This window comes from Larus michahellis, chromosome Z (assembly GCF_964199755.1).
Source record: "Larus michahellis chromosome Z, bLarMic1.1, whole genome shotgun sequence".
Taxonomy (NCBI): Eukaryota; Metazoa; Chordata; class Aves; order Charadriiformes; family Laridae; genus Larus; species Larus michahellis.
In genome coordinates, this window is record NC_133930.1 from 3303201 (window position 1) to 3321355 (window position 18155).

The following is an 18155-nucleotide window of genomic DNA, read 5'->3' on the forward strand; positions in this document are numbered from 1 at the left end:
CTGGTTTGCTTTGGCTTTGCACATTTGTGTGTTCCTTGTTAGTGTTTATCAAGCTCGAGTTATTTTTTTCCAGATAACGTTCTCAGGCCTGTGCTCCTCGTGTTTTTCCTTTGCATCCTCTCAGCTTGTTTCCATTCTCTTTTCTCTGGCATTATCGCTTGTTTGTTCCTTTTCCTTTTAACCAAGGAGACCCCGCGCAAGCCAGAACGGTACCTGGATCTCTTGGCGCTGTCACCGACTGATTTGTTCCTTGTGCAAGTAGAACGTGACCGAGCATCTGGCTTTTTGCCTTAAAGATGAAAATCTTTGCAAAAAAACCTCCCGCATTTAATTCCAATCCGGAGAAGGATCCATAAGGCGGTTACCGAGGATTACCCGCGGTAACGTTAGTGCCGTGCCTGCATTGTCGTCCCTTTTGTAGACGTGATTTTAGTCACAAAAAGTTGCTAACAAGCCTTTCGCATCTGCCTTTCTCTTAATGATGAGTATAATTATTTCTGTGGGCATAAACGGAAAAAAGGAGGGGGAGGACCGGTACTCGTCGGTGTCGGCAGAGTCATCTGAGGCCTGGTTTGGAAAGGAATACTGTAAGAATTTGAAATCATTGGGTTTGCCAATGATAAGCAATAAGAAAACGCCGTTACTTTTAACTGCTCGTTTAAACGCACTCTTTAACGGATTGAAACTTGTCTACCTCTCTCCCAAAATCAATATCTGGCTTTTCTTTTCCTCTAACAGCCAATTCAGTCCAAAAAAAAAAAGAAAAAAAAAAAAAAATTATTCCTACAAGGTTGCTGCGGACGATGTGGCGGTCCTTGCCTTGGCCGTATGCGTTCTGCATTTCGGCTGGCCTGAAAATTAATACGCAGGGCGATAAACTCCTCTCCCTTCAACTGCGAAATGTTTTTGTAACCTTATTTATATCTGTCGTGACGCCGTGGCGAGATGCGGAGGGGGCCCTAGCTTGATACTGGGCATCCAGAGCAACAAAAGCACACGGCAGTTTTATCAGCTCTTACGGCATTTCGCCATTGTCTCATCCAAATGCTGTCCTTGGCGTTCTGCTTGTTTTTTCCTGTTTTGAAAACTTTTCAGCCTTTACGAATGCTGTAATCGCTAATTATAGGAGCGTACAGCCCTCCAGATAACATATACGCGATGCTGGGTTTCAGTCCCGCTTCTCTGTCTTTTACGGAGCCTTTCTTCTTCTTATAAATGATTATTTTTTATATAGTAGGTTATAGGTAAAAACCTGCAGCTCCTGGGTTTCTTCATTTGGGTCCCAGATTCTTCACCTGGAACACGGTAGCTGAAAACCAGATGGTTGGTTCTGTCCATCAGCTTCTAGAAACTGTAAATATAATTACTGAGCAGTAATCTCTGGTAACTTTTTAATTGTTTGAAGCTAACCAATTAGCATGGTCTGCCTTTTCTTGAAATAACATGTTGGGAGATGATTAGCAACGCTTTCTGTTTCAACTTAGATGTATGCCCGGCTTTTAAGGTGAATGTATTTTATTAAAAAGCTTTTCGTTTTTGAACAGCCATTGTGTGGCTCGTTACCTTTCTGCCGACCGAAGAGCTCTCACTTTGATCCTGAATCGTAACGTTTCTGCAAAAGTAATGTATTCTGTATTTTCGGAGAGCGTCTCAGCCACTAGATCATCCTGCTGCGCCGGGGAGAGAATTGCGCCGATGCTCAGAGGTTTTTAAAAGCCACCATAATGTACCATACTCTGAATTAAATCCAAGTTGGTGGGGCACGTACCACGCCACAGACCGGTTTGGGTTGGAAGGGACCTTAAAGACCATCCAGTTCCAAGCCCCCTGCCCTGGGCAGGGACACCTCCCACCAGCCCAGGTTGCTCCAAGCCCCATCCAGCCTGACCTTGAACATGGAGAAGGCAAGCGGTGTGGAAAACCAAATTAGAGTGCTGCTGCGTTTCAGCAGCAGTATGAGGATGGGGACTACCTTCTCCACCGTCCTCAGCACAGTGGAAGAGATGGAGGAGCTGGTCTATATGGGTCTAACCAGGGTAATGACAAAGTTTCTGTATTCTCTTCTGACTTAGTGAAAGCGAATCATAGAATGGTTTGGGTTGGAAGGGACCTTAAAGAGCACCTAGTTCCAACCCCCCTGCCCTGGGCAGGGACACCTCCCACCAGCCCAGGTTGCTCCAAGCCCCGGCCAACCTGGCCTTGAACCCCTCCAGGGATGGGGCCTCCACAGCTTCTCTGGGCAACCTGGGCCAGGGGCTCACCACCCTCACCCCAAAGAATTTCTTATATCTGACAAGTGACAATTCCTGCCTTATAATAGAAAATAACTCCACGTACAGATTGACTGACAGTCCGACAAAATGCTGCTGCAAGTTCAGCTTCGTTATGAAGTATTTAAGTGTCTTACGATAACTCAGAAAACGACAGCTTTGTAGGCAGTCGGCAAAAGGAAATGCCAGTGGTTTCAATCTTTGTACTAAGCAGAAAAACTCAAGCCGGTTTGGTATGATTCACGTTCCTGCCAGACCTGTAAAGTCTCACAGACCAGCGTTTGATGTGGTGGAGAGACCTAACGATACGAACAAAGTAGATTTGTCTTCTTTTTCCCCCCCCCGCCTATCCCAAGGGAGGACAGAGAGCTCTTCGGTCTCAACAACCGTATCGGGCACATCCCAATGCGAAGCCCCAAGGAGTGAAACCCAGGCAGCCAGCAGGGCTTCTCATCCCAGCTGGTCGAGCTCAAAAAGTTTCAAAATCATCAGGAATGGTTTGTGGAAGGCATTGACAAGACGAAAGGCTCTACAAGTTTGTCTTGAGCATTAAGGCTTAGTGCACTACGAAAGGAGATGTCTGTCTTTCATTTATTGCAAGTATTCTCCAATGCCAAAAACATGGCAGATGTTCAAGGTGCAATGGGTTTTGATCCCAGTCGGTTTTCCTGTCTTTGTTTTTCTCTTTCGCCAGCCGCTTTTTATTTTTCCGATTATTTTTTTTCCTCTTTTTCTTCTCCCTATCCCTCCTCCCCAAGCAGAAAGTGTATTAAATTCAACGTCTGCTTCCCTTACTTAGCGTAGGAAGGGTTGAATAGACTGAAGTTCATTTAACCCTTAGTGAATTTGGCTGATTGCAATATGTTAATGCTTTTTGGCACGAGATGATGGCTCCTGTTGAGGGAATCAAGCTGTGAGACTGAATACTAGGTTAAAATTTTGGTTATTACAGGAGAAAACAGATCTTTTTCCAGATACAGGCATGCCGGATTTGCTCGCCGTTGAGACATTAAGCAGCTAATAGCTCCATTAGTAATAATTACCTGCGCTCTGTCTTTATTACCTAATATATTTTACAATGGAAAAGGGCAGGCTAACCTTTTGTTCCTTTCTTAAAGGCGCAAGATCTGAATGTGATCGAGGAAGTGATCCGGATGATGTTGGAGATCATCAACTCCTGCCTGACAAATTCTCTTCATCACAACCCCAACTTGGTGTACGCGCTGCTTTACAAGCGGGATCTGTTTGAGCAGTTTCGAACTCACCCTTCCTTCCAGGACATAATGCAGAATATAGATCTGGTAAGCGATATATTATTTAAAGGCTGCTTACGCCTTGTTATGCGATCTCTTTATCCTTTTGAGAGGTGGAAAACATTCATCAGCTCTATCGGTTTCTTTTTGAAAGTATGAAAGTGTTGAGTTTCTCCTATTTTCTGGGCCTCCACTGTGACTTATTCTGGGCAACGTCTTTAACCCGGCAGAGCCAGGGGGATTTGGGACGCATCCGGTAAGGAATTCCCAACCTGCGACGCATCTTTCACTCCCCTACGGAAGGACAACGTCAGCTTGTCTTAACTGCCCCTTGTTAGAAACTAGTCTTTTAGGGGAGAAAAAGCAGTTTTTTCATCACCAACCGATCTTTTTCTTTTCTCTTCCTCCCATCACCAGCCTATTAATGATTACAGGGAATGTTTTGGTTTTTTTAAATGGCTAAGGGAGCAGGCCTTCAGCTGCTTCATTCCCTGGGCTGTATCTGTGTGTTGTTTTCACCTGCAAAGTGTCTCTCGGCAGCAATCCCTTGGGATAAGTAGACATTTTAGAAGAAAACAAAAGGAAATAGCGGTGGATCAGAAGCTATTACTGGTGTGGCTCTCCATGGAGTTTGGAAAACAGTCGCTAATTAATTACTGCTGCGTCTGATAGTGGCCTTCATGTTCATATTGAGAACCTGAGTAAGGATTCCTGCTAGAAAACAACAGGTTTTTAAGTGCAAGAAATATTTCTCTGTCCTCTGGTCAGTATTTGCAGAGCTGAGCAATGCTTGAAGTCACGTTGTGACCACTGGATGGGAAATACCGGACGGGGAGGCCGAACAGGGTGCTAAATCTCTTGCTGCAGCGAATAACGCATTTATGCAGTGCAACTAGAGATCTACTGAGGTTCTGGTTTGTTCTGCTTTTATTTTAAAATATGACGGAAGATTGACAGTTGTCTGACGATCCTTAAAGGAAAGTAAGTTAAAATGTCGAACTGAAATCCTGCTCGGTACCTATCCCTTCCTCTTCTGCTCTCACTTCATATTTTCTGGTCACACAAGAGTTTGGAGAGCAGAGAAATCAGAGCTCAAAATCATAGAATCATAGAATGTGTTGGGTTGGAAGGGACCTTTAAAGGCCAGGTAGTCCAACCCCCCTGCAGTGAGCAGGGACATCTTCCACTAGATCAGGTTGCTCAGAGCCTCATCAAGCCTGGGCTTGAATGTCTCCAGGGATGGGGCCTTCACCACCTCTCTGGGCAACCTGGGCCAGTGTCTCACCACCCTCATTGGAAAGAACTCCTTCCTAATGTCTAATCTAAACCTGCCCAGCTCTAGTTTAAAGCCATTGCCCCTCGTCCTAGCGCTACATGCCCTTGCAAACAGCCCCTCCCCGGCTTTCCTGTAGACCCCCTTTAGGTACTGGAAGGCCGCTAAAAGGTCTCCCTGGAGCCTTGTCTCCTCCAGGCTGAACCCCCCCAACTCTCTCAGCCTGTCTTCATAGGAGAGGTGCTCCAGCCCTCGGATCATCTTCGTGGCCCTCCTGTGGCCCCGCTCCAACAGGTCCATGTCCTTCTTGTGCTGAGGGTTCCAGAGCTGGACGCAGTACTCCGGGTGGGGTCTCATGAGAGCAGAGTAGAGGGGGGGAATCGCCTCTCTGGATCTGCTGGCCACCCTTCTTCTGATGCAGCCCAGGATGCAATTGGCCTTCTGGGCTGCAAGCGCACATTGTTGGCTCACGTCCACCTTTTTCTCCACCAGTATCCCCAAGTCCTTTTCCTCAGGGTTGCCCTCTATCACGTCAGCCCCCAGCCTGTATTGATAACGAGGATTGTCCAAATTTTTGGCAGCTGCGGACCACAGCCAGCATGAGGCTGCCTGGATGATTAGGACAAGATGTCTTCGACTTATGTAAAGAGAGGATATGGTGCGGTGAAGATAAGAGTCGTCTTCATTCCTCACTGAGATAGGGACCTTCTCTGGTTACTTGTCCAGATCCAGGAAAACTAGTGATGGCCAGATCCTTCTGCATGACAGCCCCGGGCCTCCCACAGACAGCAGCGTGTCCTTTCCTGTGTAACACTTAAATGTTGGTTTTCCTCAACAATTTAAACAATTCCTCCCCAAAACTATTTAATATTAGGGTACAGCATAATGCCAGTTACATTCAGAAACTATTTAAAGCTTTCCAAGGGAGCATGTTGAATTTTTAAATAGCTCCTTTGTCAGAGAAGTGAGGATGTCAAAAAAAAGATTCTTTTTTTTTATTATTTTTTAAATGTACCTGTCACCAGCTGGCAAGTGGTGAGAGCTGTCAGGCTTGCAGATCTGAATAAAAGATTAGATTCGGCTGACTCCTCTTCTACCCTGTCACGTCCTCCAATTCATACACCCTATCGGCAGCGCTGCCATCCCGTACAGAACCAGTCTTCGTCTTGTGAGCAACAGCCACAATGGTTTAACTGGTCTTCCTAGCCCTTAAAAAAGTGACAGATCACGTCGGTTTTACTCGACGCACGGGGGGAGCTTGTCTGGGACCGTGTGGGCAGTATCTGAAGAGAACCAAAATGAGTTGGAAGAGGCTGCCCAGGGCAGTGGCGGAGTCCCCATCCCTGGAGGTATTTAAGAGATGGGCAGACGTGGTGCTTAGAGATATGGTTTAATGATGGTTTTTGTCAGTGTCAGGTTCATGGTTGGACTCGATGATCTGAAAGGTCCCTTCCAACCTAGACAATTCTATGATTCTATGAGTTTCTGGCTCCCAAACTTTGCTCAGGCTTTTCTCTGCAACAATGGAGGCGGGAGCTCCACCCTCATGGTCACGCGGGACGTTGTGAACGTCTAAAATGTAGGTGCGCTCCCAAAGTCAAAAATTGTGGGCGGAAAAAAAATATTGAAAGATTTGGCTCGATAAATTCCTAAACCGTATATTGCAGGAATCTGGGAGGATGTATTCACAGGGAAGATTCCCTATTCTTCACCTGCTTTTATATTCTTATTTAAGCATCCACCCCAGCCTGCTGTCAGAGAGACAATTCTGAGCTGGCCGGGCTTTTCGTGTGGCCAAGGCTGGTCATTCAGAGGAGGATGGATCCACCATGTGTCGGCGAACTCTGTTGGGTTTCAGGTTGCTGTGCTCAGTGTAATTTGGTGGCCCAAAACAGGTAGAAGGTAGGTGTAAATGTTGCAGCTTTTGGTAATGGAAGGGTGGGGAAGAGAAGTTAACCTTTCTGAAGCCCCCAAAGCACGTCTGCGAGGGCCGTGCTACATCCTGGCTCCATCCATTGGTACTTTTTCTGGTCGTTACACGGCAAAGTACGTTGGGATTATCTCCACCCACACTACGGTGGAAGCATGAATGTAACTTCCATCATCACATGCCACTAGAGGTCCACGTGAGCAGAAGGTGGGTGCGAAGCTCTGGGTCAAAATCCTCCTTACCTTGGGTGTAAGATTCTCTGATCCGGAACCGTAGTCCAGATTTGTATTCCATAAAGAAATACTAACAGACAGCAGGGTAATGTTCTATATTGAAGAAATCTGACCAAAATACAGAATATGCGCAATCTGTAATGATTTTTGGACACTAAAACAGTTGCCAAGTTGCCTTGTCGAGAACGTTTAAAATGGGTATGACATATCTCGACTTTTAACAGTTACTGGTTTTACTCCGCTGCACATAATGTTCTCATAAACCAAATAGGAAGCATGGGAAAAGTGCAAATGCTAAAAAGCGGATGTAAAATTAGTTGGAAAATGTACCGAGAAGGTGGTAACGAGTAGTTGATGGTGCAAATGGAAAGAGGCATCTGCCGCCGTCCTGGGTGGGAGAAATAGCCCAGAGGTGTCCTCTAAGCCTACTCACGCCAGTGACATTTTAGCTGAATTACTCTTGGGTTTAGGCACCTTGGAAGAAATTCTAGGGAGAAACAGGAGCTGTAGAAAACAGGACCTCCAAGGACAGACAGAACGGGTGCTGATTAGCTGAAGGAAGGCTAAAGGGGACGTGGTATTTTTCAAATAAAACGCTGCCGTGAAGGGAAAGGGAATAACCTGTTTTACATACTTGTGGATTCACAGGTCATAAGGAAAGACTTTCTAACGTTAATAATAACGAAGCACTGTGGTAGGTTTCCAGGCGCTTGTTGGAGACCTCTGGATAGCAGACGTTTGGCAGGGTGACGCTGGGGCAGGAGACGGAGCAGAACGTGGCCGTAGGCACACGTCAACATGGGGATGGCTCGGCAGCTCCACCAGCTGCTCAGACCAGGGTGGCGATTGTCCAGGTTGACTATGGCTTGGTCACAGTCACTCTGGGCTTTGGCTCCGGATTTGAACCCTTCAGCTCACTCTGGAGGTGACACGTAACCTCTGTGTGCTTCGTCGTTGAGCCAAAAATGGGTAAATGTTTAAGGGTCAGCGTATAGAACAATTTTATTGAAAACGACTTATTTGCCTCTGGGTTTTTATAAAGCAGCTAAAAATCACCATTGCCAGCTGATTGGGAACATATGGAAACAGTTAATGCTGCACAGAAGAAACTGAAATCAAAATACCTTCTGTTTCCTATTAATTTACTTTTCATTTTAGAAAGTCATCTTAATAGGATATTGTGCATCTCGTTTAGCTAAATGGGATATTCTCCCTCTGGATGGTGAACAAAGAGGAATACTACGGTTCCTGCTCCTGGCCTCCACGTTTCAGCTGTGGACCATCTATACGCCTCTGTTTCAGAGGTGGTCTCTAATTTGGTCAGCAACCTCGGATGTGTCGGGAATTTGGTGGAGACTTTTCATTAGTAATCCCTAAAGATGAGGTTGGTCCGTGGCCGTCGGGAGAGCTCCGCTGGCGTTCGTTACTGTCGTATTTCCTACGAGCTCGTGATAGATAGCGTGCGGTTGAACGGGCTGAACTAGGAGCTGATAGAATTTGGTTTGCAAAACAGCCTGATAGAAATCAGGAGGTCGGGAGCAATGGTTTAGTGATGCAAAGGATCCGATTGATGCAATTTCCTACTCGGAATTTAATCCTCCGAGGACGTTTCCCTGCTGGATTTTAAAATCGCTGGAGTTGGCTTGGTTCTGGCATGGCAACTCCTGTTTCAGAACCTGCGGTGGACATGAGAACTGTTCTTTCCTGATTTTCCTTCAAATGCCCATAGAAAAACCTTGATCCTGCTGGCTAAATACTTTAAGTGATTCTCTTTTTTCTCTTTTTTCAATTTTCTGGTCTAGTGGGAGGTGTCCCTGCCCATGGCAGGGAGTTGGAACTAGATGGTCTTTATGGGCCCTTCCCACCTAAACCATTCTAGGATTCTATGGTATTTATTTCTCCCCACTTTCTTTGCTGGGAGCGGGGAGATGAGAAGACCAGAGTACCTTGAAAAGTTCACGTGTCTTTGAACACGCTCCTAGTTTCAAGGTGAAGCAGAAAAACGTCGGTATCTCGAGTTTGCTGAGAAACCTTTTGTGTTTCTCCTGTTATTGAATCACCTCAACCTGTTTCATCCCTTCTTAAATCAGCGAAGGTTGGGTTTGCCTCACTTTTGCTCCCGGACAAGAGGGTACGACTGTCAGTTACTGAACATAGCTGTGATTTATGTTTTCCGAAGGAAAGGACTTAGCTGAAGTGCTAATCCTGCGGTACTTCATGACAAGAGGTTTGTTTTCTCCTTTTCTTCTCCTTTCAGCGTGCCGACAATCCAGCATCTTGCTCTTCCCGGTGGCGAATGCGGCTGGAAATGTAAACTAGCCGCTGTCAGAATGTGCGTCTTTCTTTTTTTCATCGCTTTCCGAAGGAGGAAAAAAAAAAAAAAAAGGGAATGAGAACTTTTTCATTTAGTGCCAAGTTTTTTGTTTTGTTTTTTTTTTTTTTCCCCTCTTTTACAGAGTTAACCTTGACAGTTGCGGGCAGAGGAGGCAGCAGCAAATCACGCTGTTATTTTTAGCTGGAGGAGAAAGCGAGGAGCTGTAGCGTTAGTTAGGCAGCGGCACTGCCCGGGAATGGGCTGGGGCATCGCAGCTCTTCAGCGTCCGCTTCAGTCTCCAAGTGGAGAAAACATCTTGTCCCTGCTCGCTCTGCTGCTTGGTGCACGCTATAGGAAACAGAAGTATTTCTTCAATTCAACCCTTTCAGCCCCGTTGAAAACAATGGATGGGTGAAATAACGGATACTGTGGTTGTCAAGCGTTGGAAGAGGCTGCCCAGGGCAGTGGTGGAGTCACCATCCCTGGAGGGATTTAAAAGCCGGGCAGACGTGGTGCTGAGGGACACGGGTTAGTGGTGGCTTTGTCAGTGTTGGGTTGATGGTTGGACTCGATCTGAAAGGTCCCTTCTGACCTGGACCGTTCTATGATTCTGTTCCGTCATAATCTTTTAAAAAAAAAAAAAAAATTCCAAAAAAATTTCCAAAATCTAAAATGTCCCTTTTAAATCACTCCGGCTTTCTCGTAGCACTCTTCATCTCTGGAAATATTTTGTAAATTTATTATTTAGAAAACGAAAGGACCAAAGATGAGTCTCCGTGGGAGAATCGACCTCTGAAACGGAAAAGCTTTATGAAAACCAATTTTGGAAATCACTACGGAAAACAGTTTTTATTTAAAGATCTTGAGTCTATTAACGGTATATCAGTACAAAGCCTGGAAATCCCTGAGCTGATGGTGACCACGCCATGGGGGGTTGGAACTAGATGATCTTTAAGGTCCCTTCCAACCTGAACAGTTCTATGTCGCCGCATGCCCATCGCGCCCCACGGCTGGGGAGTCGCGCCACCAGAATTAGGCTCCCTACGTAGCGCAAGGGGCCGTAGATACGCCCTTTTATCTGGACACCGATAAAATGTTCCTGCCGAGGGGTTGCCTAATCCAGGATTAAACGTGCCTTTTAATCTGGAAGGCAGATCAGAGAGAGAGCTTTTTAAAACATCCCCTTGCATGGAGAGGGCCTTTCAGCGCAGGGTACGAGTAATTCGCAGCGACTCGTTCAGTTCCTTGGTATTCTTCTTCTGAAGGAGTCTTTGCCAGTTGTTTTATGCTTTCTTCCACCCGTCGCCCAAAGAATTAATGAGAAAAATAATGTTCAGGATGTCAAAGAATGGACACCGTCCCTCAGCCTAGTTCGTTTGCCCTGAGATCTGCTTTTTTCTCTACGTTTCATATCCGTGGTTATTTTAAACGCCGCTCTGTTACTTAACGCGTGGAAGATAATTAAAGCTCTTTCAAAGGAAAAGGCTGCTCTTCCTTAATATTAGGTTAAGCTTTTATAGTTTTATATTTGGCCAGGTCATTCGGTAAAGTGTTAGACCTTCTGCTACGGAAGAGATGGGAGCTTGGGCAGTAGGGATGTAATTCTGGGTGCTTTTTTGTTTTATTACTGATCTAATGGTAATAAATAAATGCCTCTTTTAGCATCTACACCGTATAATTCACCTTTTCTTTTTTATTATTATTTTTTTTTAATTTTTTTTTCTTTTTCCTTTTTTCACCCGCCTTTTTTTTTTTCTATTATTTCATCGGGGTACCCGTTAGGTACCTGAGCATCTCGCGGGAGTACTGTACTATCAGGATTAGACAGAGAATTACTCCAATTCTGTATTGTCTCAAGCGGTAAGGCGAATAACGCCTAGAGATAACTATTATTATTATTATTAAAGTAGATATTTTTCTTTTCAGTCGTCAACTGCGTACCAAAAATAGCCATTCAAAATTCTGTGAAATGCTGACGTAGCCTGAAAATATTGGAAGCCTATCCCGCTTTTGTTCTTTGCGAAATACAACTCAACCAAGATTAGTACCTTTACCGCAAAAACATAAAAGCCTTTTAAAAACACGTTAAGATGGGAGGCTTTGACTTCCCGAAATAGGAAACGCCAGAATTCAGGTAGTATCTGTGAGCTTCATTCAGGTTTGGGGGTTTTTTTATGCCTCTGCATTATGATAGTATTTTATCCTTTTGATTAAAAGCCCAATATTAAATTGTGCTTTTGTTGTGGTTTAGCAGAACTTGAGCTAACAAGGCAGCGCCGGTGGGATGGATTCCCTGCGGGAGCCTGCCCTGGGCGAGGATAGGTATTTACCAGCGATGACTGGCAACAGAAGAGCGTTGAAACGCAAGAAGATAGCTTTTTTTTTTTTTTTTTCCTAAAAATCTTTCAAAGTTTGCGGGCAACTTTCTTGTTCCTCTATGAGCTGTGTATCCTCTACCCAGCAATTTGTCCCAGATTCTATGCCAAACCCCTGTCAGCCCAACCGCGAGGTCCTCACGCTCTTCGCGCGAGCTGCTTCTTGCCGTTTTCCTCTGTAATTTCTGGTTCGTCCCTCCAGCTCCTTTGCTTAGGAACCCGGCACATCTTCCCGCTCCTGGTTTTTTTTCAGGGATCAGAGATCACAGGGCTAGAGTGGGGCCTTACCTGTAAGAAGGTAAAACCTGCCTGCAGCATTTGCCAGAGGCAGTGAAATTGTCCCTTCTAGTCAACTATGGAGATGATCGTAAGGACAGTACAGAAGGTTAAACCTGAATTTTCTCTGGGCTGATTTCCACGGTCCTGTTGTTTAAAACAAAACAGAACCCCCCTCAAAAAAAAACACCCAAAAAGCAACTTCTAGTAACTATCGTCTGTCTCTATCTCGCTCGGTTCTTCCATTTTCTAGAGAAAATTGCTCTGCGATCCAGCCAACCTACCTGCTCAAAAGGAGGACTAAGGGTTTTCGGGGCTCGCGAGTGAGGAACAACACATTTGAATCTCACAGTAATCAAGCCATCAGCTGTCTTTGTTTTATTAACAGCAGCTGAGCTGGGAGGCATAATTAGGGTAATGATTTCTGGCTCCAGCTGTGTCTCACTACAGAACAAAGAGAGCTCAGCAGAGATTTTGTAGTATAATACACTTTTCCCCCCTTCTACTTGGGAGAATTAAGAAAGATTATGCGACATGATGGCGATTGGGATTCGGATACAGGTGGATGTTGGTACTTTTTAGATGAGAGTGTGTCCGAAGCCTACAAGATGTTGGCAAAACTACCAGCAATGTGGTCAGCGAGCAAAAGCTGTAGGTGGCTCCGGCCGAGGGGTAGTTGGGGACTCACGTGTGCATGGGCTCTACCAAGTGGCTCTGACCATCTTGTGGTACTTTCAAAGGACGCTAAGTAGGTGTCGAAATATTTCCCCGTACCCTGTTTTTGTGTCGCTTTGAGTTTTGGATCCCCTGCGTGACTGCTGAGTTCCTCTGGGATAAGGGATGGGCTTTGCAAAGTGTGCTCTTTTTTGGATGAAAGGAGCTAGAGAAATGGAGGTTTTCTGATGTCCCACATGGAGAACTGCCGGTGGGGTGTCGGCTTCTGGTGTGACCTGCTGAGCTTGGAGAGGGATAAAAGTTAAAGCCTGACCTAACTGTGTTCTAGCTAACAAGGACCAGCTGGGTCACAGAAAAAGGGGGTGGGGAGGGAAATATGGTGAGAATCAGCTTGGCCTCACCAGGGAGATGCACGGAGGATGAGAACATTGAGAGGGAACGTACAGGTCCTTGGGCCTGGAATCTGTGATGGGGAAGATACCTGGGGCACTTTGGGTAGTTAATGTGGGGAGAAGAGGAGCTCTGTGGGCTTTTTTTCCCTCCCCCCTTCCAGTTCCTGCGGCTTTAAATGCTACAAAACCCCCAGGAAGTCGTGTAAACTCCTGTAATTATATTGAGATATTTCATAGTTGTCTTAAAGCCGAAGCCTCCTGTCCAGGAGTTGTTGAAACTGTAAGGGTTTTACTTTAATGCTCGCAAATGAAAGTAAATTTCTAGCCCAAACTATAAAAAGTAGACCGGAAGGCCTCGAAAATCCTGACGTGAAGTCCTGACAGATAGAAATACGAGCGTATGTCAGTGCACAGTACTTGAAAATGTGAATTTATTAATTCAGCTGGGTGTGTTAAATTGTAAAATCGTCTGTCTGTTAAAAATGACTGCGGGAGGATACCGATAATTGTGCTAGTTTGGCATTAACGAAGTCTCCCTGGCTGTGACGCAGGCAATAACACGATTCTTCTTTAAGAAGTACAGATCCCGGGAAAGAAGCTGACATCTCCGTGTGTAAATTGATACAAAGACCTCGTCTTCTCTATTTATTTATGTGCTCTGATTTCTCGTTCCAGGTGATCAGCTTTTTCAGCTCCCGATTAGAGCAAGCTGGAGCCGAGCTGTCAGTAGAGCGAGTTCTGGAAATCATCAAGCAAGGAGCTGTTGCTTTGCCCAAAGACAGACTAAGAGTAAGTGCTCAAGACCTCGTCAATTAAAGCGCGCCGTTCCAATCAATTACATACATACCCTTCGTATCCCTAACGTCCAAACATCGTTTCTCCTATCGATAGCGGCTGATAAGGGATTACGTTGTGGATGCGTCTGTTTTAATCAACATTCCGAATTTGTGCTAAATGTTTGGCTGGCTTTTTCGTGATAAGTTATTAAATTGAAGCATGTGGAGGACATAAAATTTGCGGAGGCTAAGGTCGTCTTCGTCATGTCTCGACGATGCCACCTCGCCTCTCCAGCCGTTGTTTAGTTTAGCTGTAACCAAACTTTCATCCTTTTTTTTTTTTTTTTCGTTTGTTAACTTATCCTTCTTTCTCTGGCGTTCTGCACCTCCGCCTGGGTCCGTCCGAAATGCTACAAAGATAAATTTCCGGGGCTTTAGTTAAGATTTAACCCACCTTCGGAAAATCGGTACAAGAGCTGGAAGTCTGGTCAACGTGATGGTGAGCTTTCTGTGTAATCCTGAGCGGGCCCCTCCGTCCTCTTTTGAGCATCTCCCAAATCTCGTGAGGGATGTACCACCTTGAGGGGTTTTGTGAGGCCAAAACCCATTGATGGCTGCCCGATGTTTTGAATACTGCAACGATGAAATCTGTGCAAGTAGGTGACTAAATAAATGGGAGTTAACGTGTGGATTTTTAAACGCACGATTAAGTTTGCTTCTCCGTTACGCCGAGTGTATTTTAAATACTGTCTGCTTGCTGCAGAACCATTTTTGTTCCTGCTCCACGAGAGAGCGAGAGCAGCGTCTCAGGACCCGTTTCTTTTGTGGGAACTTTAGGAAAATACCATCTGATAAGGCACACTGAGTACACGCGGCCATTGGCGACGGCTGGTAATTTATTTATACCCCGGTAATTTTAAAACGCCCGGTGGGAATTGTCTAGCTGGCTGCGTATCCTAATGTCTTTCCTACGGTTCCCTGTGTCCCTGAGATGGCACGTATTTAGTCACTCAGACTGAATTACTTGGGGAGAGAGCGGTCTGGAGTGCGAGCCAGGGTACAGGAATAGCCTAAGTCACACCAGAGGAGTTGTTGGATCCAAATCCAGCCCTTCAGGTTGTGTCCTCTCTGTGAACACAGAGAAATACTGGACCTTTTGCGTTTTCTATGACAACTTAGTCTGACGTGCAGATAATTAAAAGCTCTCGTATTAAGGGGCTACAGCAATTCCCTCTTGACACGGAGCCACCACTAAAGAAATTCTCTCCTTCCAAAAAAATTAAGGTTTTATCACGTAGCGTGCCTTTCCCATTGGGCCGCAATTTAAAGAAATGTTATTTCTGGAGTGAAATTCCATCGAGTTTAAATTTGCTGCATTAATGACACGCAGCGTTCCAAACGACGTGTTTATATTGCCACTTAAATCAACGGATCACAAATTTTTGACAAGTGCCAAGCTCTGTAAGTCCTCACCAAGCGATCGAGTGCTTCCAGTTTCAAGGATGCTTATGGAGTGACTTGGAGCGCTTAACTTTTCTCCAAAGGACTTGAGTTTGAGGGCAGGGTTACACAGTGAACACAGGCAGTCTGGCACGTAATTCTTCTACGCTGCCCACTGACACCTGCTGGCTTTTGTCTTTTTTTCCAAAATCCTTTTGCTGAGCAGCAGTTTGGCCAGAGCAGGTTACTCCTGCATGGAGAAAAGTTGGTGACACTGACGTTGGCACCTGGAATCATAGAATCATAGAATGGTTAGAGTTGGAAGGGACCTTAAAGATCATCTAGCCATGGGCAGGGACACCTCCCACCACAACAGGTTGCTCCAAGCCCCGGCCAACCTGGCCTTCAACACCTCGAGGGATGGGGCAGCCACAGCTTCTCTGGGCAACCTGGGCCAGGGGCTCACCACCCTCACAGCAAACAATTTCTTCCTGAGATCCCATCTCAGTCTCCCCTCTTTCAGTGTAAAACTGTTCCCCCTCGTCCCATGGCTCCCCTCCCTGCTCCAGAGTCCCTCCCCAGCTTTCCTGGAGCCCCTTGAGGGACTGGAAGGGGCTGGAAGGTCTCCGCGGAGCCTTCTCTTCTCCAGGCTGAACCCCCCCAGCTCTCTCAGCCTGTCCTCCCAGCAGAGGGGCTCCAGCCCTCCCAGCATCTCCGGGGCCTCCGCTGGCCCCGCTCCAACAGCTCCGTGTCCTTCTGCTGTTGGTGCCCCAGAGCTGGAGGCAGCACTGCAGGGGGGTCTCCCCCGAGCGGAGCAGAGGGGCAGAATCCCCCCCCTCGCCCTGCTGCCCACACTGCTGGGGATGCAGCCCAGGCTGCGGGGGGTTTCTGGGCTGCCAGCACACGTTGCCGGCTCGTGTTGAGCTTCTCATCCACCAGCACCCCCAAGTCCTTCTCCTCAGGGCTGCTCTCCATCCATTCTCCGCCCAGCCTGGATTTGTGCTTGGGATTGCCCGGACCCAGGCGCAGGACCCTGCACTTGGCCTGGTTGAACTTCATGAGGTTGGCACGGGCCCACCTCTCCAGCCTGCCCAGGTCCCTCTAACGTAATGTCATGCATTAATATGTAAATGCACATAACATCTTTATAGAACAGTAATGATGAGCGCCATGCGATTTCCTCTGATAGAAATGACCTTGTGAGTCTTTGTGTGTCCTTGTACCTCTCTCCGCGGAGTCTCACAGTTCCTCAGGTCTTCCCATTTCGGTCTCTGAGGTTTTCAGGGGAAGCTATTCTAAAGCTCGACAAAGTCATATTAAGATCAGACTATAGATATAGTTACACAATAACTCTGGCAACTCTGAGGAATTTGAGCAGCTAAATAAAGGAGAGAGCTTTAATCCACATGTCTTTAATGACACACTCTGGGCATGTCGGGATGGGTGGGAGCAGCCCTGCCCACAGTCGCTTTGCCTGCACCGTCGGCTCCGTGGTTGTTCGCGTCGCTAAACTCGCATCTGCGAGCTGGAAGCTCTTTAGCTCCATAGACCAACTAATATTACCTGCTGAAAGGACATTTTTCCAACGCAAGCTGGCTTGGGCACAACCAATTCAGAGAAGTGGCTTCGGGATAGGAGTTGGCTTGTGGCTGGCCAGCTTGGACAACGTGTGGTGGAATTAGGGGTCTGTTGCATCTGAGTTGACATGACCCACGTGTCATTACAACGCGCAAAGCTGTGGAGTTTAATCCCAAGAGCTTTGCAGTTAATTGCTAATTAATTTTTCAAGCCTTTTGCCATAACGTATTGAAGTGCTCTAAAGTACAGGAGACCCCGCGGAGGTATTACTCCTACCTCCTAGAAATGACCGTCTTCAGCTGAAGCGCTCTGAGGGGGGCGGTTGAAACACAAAGAGGTTACGATTTGGAAAAATGAGGACTGGAGCTTTTACTCCCCCGGTTTCCCTGCAGCTCAGACAATGGCGGGGTTTTTTCTTAGGTATAAGTACCTAATGTATGCGCAGATAAATACAGCGAATGTTTTCGAGTTGCTTATCTTGGCCTTTGTCGAGGAAGTGAGCGTTCGAGAGGCGTTGCATCTATTCAGAGCTCCAGTCTGTTGCTTAGACCATAGTTCAAACATGAATAAACGTCGACTAAAAATAACAGCACTTAAGAGCCACGATCCTGATCTGCATAATGGGGCTTATCAGTTGTGTAGCACACCCTGGGACTCCTGCTCCCTTTCGCTGTGGGAAACAAAAGTTAGCAATAGGTCATATATATATATGTATAAAAAAATACATATATGTTTGTGTTAGGAAAGATATCCTGCATTTTCTTAGCAAATAATTGGTGGGAAAATGGAAGATCTAACTCATATTTTCCTTCCAGTCCTGGAGCAACCTGACTGGAGACAAACAATATAATTAACATTATTTTAAGCGTATGCTTTTAGCCGTGTACGGTGGAAGGCAGGGAAAGTCCAAGCTGAGTAATTAGCCTTTTAGAAGACTTATGCATAAACAGAGAGATAAAGGGCAGGTGCTGAAATCAAGAGCTGGTTATTTCTTCTTCAGTCTGTGGGAGGAGATAAATGAAGTTAATATGCCCGGGACGGAGGCAGAAGCCACGGCGCGGAGATAGAGCTGTCTCCTTTGCAGACGAGCAGCCCACGATCCAGGCTCCCTGTTTTATTGCAGAAGCTTATTAAAGGCAATTTAGAGATCATAGTGATAGGTGAAAATTGGCCTCATTGTTTTCTTTATTTTTTTCTTTATCTTTTTTTTTTTTTTTTCAAGTTCTCAGGCTGCCTTTTCTTTCCCTTCGGTGAACTCTCTGTGCTTTCGGGATTAGGAGCGTGAGAGAAGTGGGGCCGCGTCTGGAGTCTGCGAGTTATCTCAGGATTTCAAGGGGAGTTAGCCAGCAGATAGCCGCTCTTTTACAATA

General features: G+C 46.1%; 1 protein-coding gene across 4 annotated transcripts in view; it reads left to right on the forward strand.

The window, feature by feature from the left end:
• DYM (dymeclin) overlaps positions 1 to 18155 on the forward strand; it is a 241242-nt gene that overhangs the window by 191428 nt on the left and 31659 nt on the right. For all 4 annotated transcript variants that reach the window (XM_074570405.1, XM_074570403.1, XM_074570406.1 and 1 more), the window contains 2 exons: positions 3389 to 3571; positions 13667 to 13780. In XM_074570405.1, the coding sequence (XP_074426506.1) occupies positions 3389 to 3571; positions 13667 to 13780 (297 nt within the window). The remainder of the gene's footprint in view (positions 1 to 3388; positions 3572 to 13666; positions 13781 to 18155) is intronic.